The 4,167-nt window shown below is 51.5% G+C and overlaps 1 protein-coding gene across 1 annotated transcript in view; it reads right to left on the bottom strand.

The window, feature by feature from the left end:
- The window catches only part of LOC112486256 (myotilin), an 8,294-nt gene that overhangs the window by 2,931 nt on the left and 1,196 nt on the right, over positions 1 to 4,167 (bottom strand). The window contains exons 2-9 of the mRNA XM_025063202.1: positions 3,221 to 3,984; positions 2,852 to 3,002; positions 2,663 to 2,764; positions 2,137 to 2,174; positions 1,584 to 1,722; positions 1,291 to 1,498; positions 1,057 to 1,222; positions 611 to 744 (exon numbers count right to left, since the gene is read on the bottom strand). Coding sequence (XP_024918970.1) covers positions 611 to 744; positions 1,057 to 1,222; positions 1,291 to 1,498; positions 1,584 to 1,722; positions 2,137 to 2,174; positions 2,663 to 2,764; positions 2,852 to 3,002; positions 3,221 to 3,969 — 1,687 coding nt within the window. The 5' untranslated portion in view covers positions 3,970 to 3,984. The remainder of the gene's footprint in view (positions 1 to 610; positions 745 to 1,056; positions 1,223 to 1,290; positions 1,499 to 1,583; positions 1,723 to 2,136; positions 2,175 to 2,662; positions 2,765 to 2,851; positions 3,003 to 3,220; positions 3,985 to 4,167) is intronic.

The following is a 4,167-nucleotide window of genomic DNA, read 5'->3' as shown; positions in this document are numbered from 1 at the left end:
TGTACAGACATGTCGTATCGGTGGGTGGGGTGGGGGGGGGGGACATGAAGACACAAGACAAGGTGAGTTATTTAAAAGTTGACATTTTTTCAGTTCCCTGCAGGGACGTAACCACACAATCTGACATGATCACGACTGGATTTGATCACAGTTATTTAGAAATTCAAACCACCTCCAGTCAAACTGTGACCTCACCAACTGACATGGTCTGTGAAGCTCACCAACTGACATGGTCTGTGAAGCTCACCAACAACTGACATGGTCTGTGAAGCTCACCAACTGACATGGTCTGTGAAGCTCACCTGGTCTGGTCTGGTCTGGTCTGGTTTGATATAATATTGATGTCCTCAGGGAACAACGTGAGCTTCCTGTTCCTCTCAGACCAACTTCAGGTTTGCTGATCAGCTGACTACTTTTGTAACAGTCCTGTTAGCGCCCCCTTCATGCAGCAGGTGGTGTGATGAAGCAGAAACCCAAGAACCTATTTTTTGTTTTGCCTGACATGATTGGCTGTCATGTAGACAGGTTGGTGAAGAGAGCTTTGATCCTGTCATTGTGTCTCCGCCTGGTCACATGACGCAGCGTGTGTTCAATGAGAAGTCAGACTCACCGCTGACATCCAGCCTGGCGTTGCACGTGGACATGCCAGCTTCATTGATGGCAGAGAGCGTGTACCATCCAGCATCAGACTTCAGCACCCTCTCTATCAACAGACACTGACGTCCTGAACCGTCCTGGTACAGACTGAGCACAGACACACATTCATCACCAACCAAATAAAGAAGAAATGAGCTCCACTTCAATCTTATATAATGTCCATTTGTACTAGTTATACTCTACTACACTGGACTAAGTGAAGTACTCTGTTTACTCTAACATTGTACTCTCATTAAAATGCTCCCAGCGTATACTCTCTGGGCTTCAACGCTCAAAATATTTCTGTCTACTTTTTTATTCTACTCTGTTTTCTTATTATGACATGTAGATTTTCAATTTTAAAAAGATTATATCATTTTGTCATGAGAGTGTGTGTGTGTGTGTGTGTGTGAGACCCACCTCATTCTGGTGGGATCGAGGCGCATCATGTCCTTATCTTTCTTCCAGAACAGCTGTGGTGGAGGGGAGGCGTCCACCTTACATTCTAATCTCACAGTGTCGCCCTCTAGTGCTCGGGAGTTGGACATTTTCTGGACGAAGGTGGGAGGACGGAGAAGCTCCTGGGCTACAGGAGCAGAGGAGGTGACGTAACCTTTTTAAACACACCAAGTGATGACTCAGAGCTGTGATTACCGATGACGTCCAGCCTCATGGAGAACCGGCTCTCTCCGGCCCGGTTCTTGGCCACGCACTCGTACACGCCGGCGTGGTGCACCGTGACGATCTCTATGATGAAGGAGTGCAGCCCCTTCTCACACACCAACATCTTATGGTAGTCGTCTGGACGAATGGCTTTACCATCCAGGTACCAGCAGACGTCTGGTGTGGGGAGACCCCCGACCTACCAGGAGACAGCTGTGTTAACAGAGCTGCAGCTGTGTGTGTGTGTGTCCGTGTGTGTCCGTGTGTGTGTGTGTCAGCCTCACCTCAAAGTCAACCCTACAGAAGCGCCCCTCCTCCACAGTCAGGTCTGGGGGGATCTGCAGGAAGCGGGGGGCATAGCATTTCTCCTGGATAGCTGAGCCCTCGTTACCTCTCTCATCTGTCCCTGAGTGATGTCTCCCCCTGTGGGTGAGTCATGATCCCTCAGCATCATCATCATCATCATCATCATCATCAGTTATCGTGATTCATCATTTATTACACTGAAAAATGTTAAGGAAAATATATAAAAATATAACTGGAAATATATCCCCAGTTGGTGGCTTTCAGTCAGAGTGAGACGAAGGTGTTGACAGTTGACTGTCTAAACAACAACAACAACAACAACAGCAACAGCAACAACAACAACAACAGCTGATCTCCATGTGATTAGCTCACTACTGCCTCCACCAGGCTGCTCCTGCTCCTGCACCCTGTTTGTTTCTGTAACTACAGTGTGTCAGGTTCATCAGCTGCTCCTGTGTCTGCAGTGACTGACCATGTGACTGACCATGTGACTGACCATGTGACTGACCATGTGACACCATGTGTATTTACCACAGTCCACCTGTGTGTTTTCCCTCCGGTGAATCTGGCTGTAAAAGAAAAGAAAGTTAGAAAAAAAACAACCATACAGTGAGTGTGTGCACGTGAGTGTGTGCACGTGAGTGTGTGTGTTCCAACACAATATCCTTGTTGTCACCTGTCACTAAGGCCTGTTCTCAGAAAGTAGACCAGAAATAACTGCTGAACTACACACAGACAAGAGTGTGTGTGTGTGTGTGTGTGAGTGTGTGTGTGTGTGTGTGTGTGTGTGACATGGAGAACATGTGTTTTTTTTGACAAGACAATCCCCCAGCGCGCACACACACACACACACCTGGTCCAGTTGTGAGTCTGAAAGACGGTCCTGGTCAAAGACGGTGCTGACGTTGTCTGGACCCCGCCGCCTCCGCGCCATTCGCTCTTCGTACGACAGTTTCTGTCCACAAGACCAAAGACGTCCTCGTGTGGGTACACACACACACACACTCACACACACACACACTCACACACACACACACTCACACACACACACACACACCTGGTCCAGTTGTGAGTCTGAAAGACGGTCCTGGTCAAAGACGGTGCTGACGTTGTCTGGACCCAGCAGCCTCCGCGCCATTCGCTCTTCGTACGACAGTTTCTGTCCAAAAGACCAAAGACGTCCTGGTGTGAGTACACACACACACACAGAGAGAGATGACACCCGTACACACACACACACACACACCTGAGTGCTCCTCCTCCGGGCCTCCTTGGTGCGCAGCTTCTTCTCCAGGTCTTGGATGAGGGCGTCCTTGGAGCCCTGGATGTCTTCGTCCGTGGAGCGGGAGGAGGACGGCCGCGGAGCCACCGACTTCTTCAGGATGGGTTTAGGGAGGCTGTGAGACGGAGGAGGAGGAGGAGGAGGAGGAGGAGGAGGAGGAGAGGGGTCACTGTACTGGACGTCAGGCAACAGACAGAAACACGACCGGCCTTGAATTTTTAATTCCAAAACAAAGATATCGAACCATTCGCTCACGACACGACACGACACGATCGTATCTTTGATTTGGAGCTACTTCCTCTCTACGTCACTGTCACTTCCTGTCAGACTCACGTGTTGGGGGACCCCTTGTAGTGGGCGGGCAGGGAGACCACTGCAGGTTGTACTCTGTTCTGACTGTTGAGCTGTTGGAAGGAGGAGGAAGAGGAGGAGGATGGAGACAGAGGGGAGCGGGGGGGGGACACAGAGGGAGGAGGAAGGCTGGAGTTGGGGGAGAGTTTGGAGGATGAAAAAGGGAAGGCGTTTTGGGAGGGCAGCACGGAGCAGAGGTAAGCGGCGGGGGCAGACATGCCGTCCTGGTTGGCCGGCAGGGTGGCACTGCCCAGACCGGTGGCGCTGGGCACGTTGGGGGTGAGAGTGATGGTCGAACGCACGGTCGTACGCGGTGCTGAGGACGAGGAGGTGCAGACCACGGGAGTAAAGAGGGCAGATGTGGAGGAGGAGGAGGAGGGGACAGGAGAGCTGAGACCAGAAGAAGGAGAAGACTTGACCAGTCCGTTGGTCTGGTTCTGGTGGCCAGTCTGAGCCGTGAACTGGCTTTGGATCTGGTTCATGGACTCAAACCGTGACGAGGACTTTGACACAGACTGACTCCGAGAGGCCGAGTGACCCGGTGTGGACCTGCCCTGGCCCTGACCCGGTGGGTCTGCGTTCTGGTACTCCTGAGCGTCACGAACCACGCTGTCGTAACTGGGCGCCTGGAAGGACGGCTGGGACTGGATGAAATGCCTGGGTCGCTCATAGTTGAAGGCACTGGGGGGGAAGTTGGTGGGGGTGAAGGTGGGCAGGTCTGAGAGGTTCATGTTGTCTCCCCCTGACTGAGAGGACACACACACACACACACACACACACACACACAAGGGAAAGATGTCACTGGAACAACAAAAATGACCTGACGTCTGGTACACAGTACAGAGAAGTACTACATGAGTCTGTACTACATGAGTCTGTACTACGTGAGTCTGTACTACGTGAGTCTGTACTACGTGAGTCTGTACTAC

Source organism: Cynoglossus semilaevis, chromosome 15 (genome assembly GCF_000523025.1).
Source record: "Cynoglossus semilaevis isolate Cse_v1.0 chromosome 15, Cse_v1.0, whole genome shotgun sequence".
Taxonomy (NCBI): Eukaryota; Metazoa; Chordata; class Actinopteri; order Pleuronectiformes; family Cynoglossidae; genus Cynoglossus; species Cynoglossus semilaevis.
This window is presented reverse-complemented; position numbering and strand designations above follow the sequence as displayed.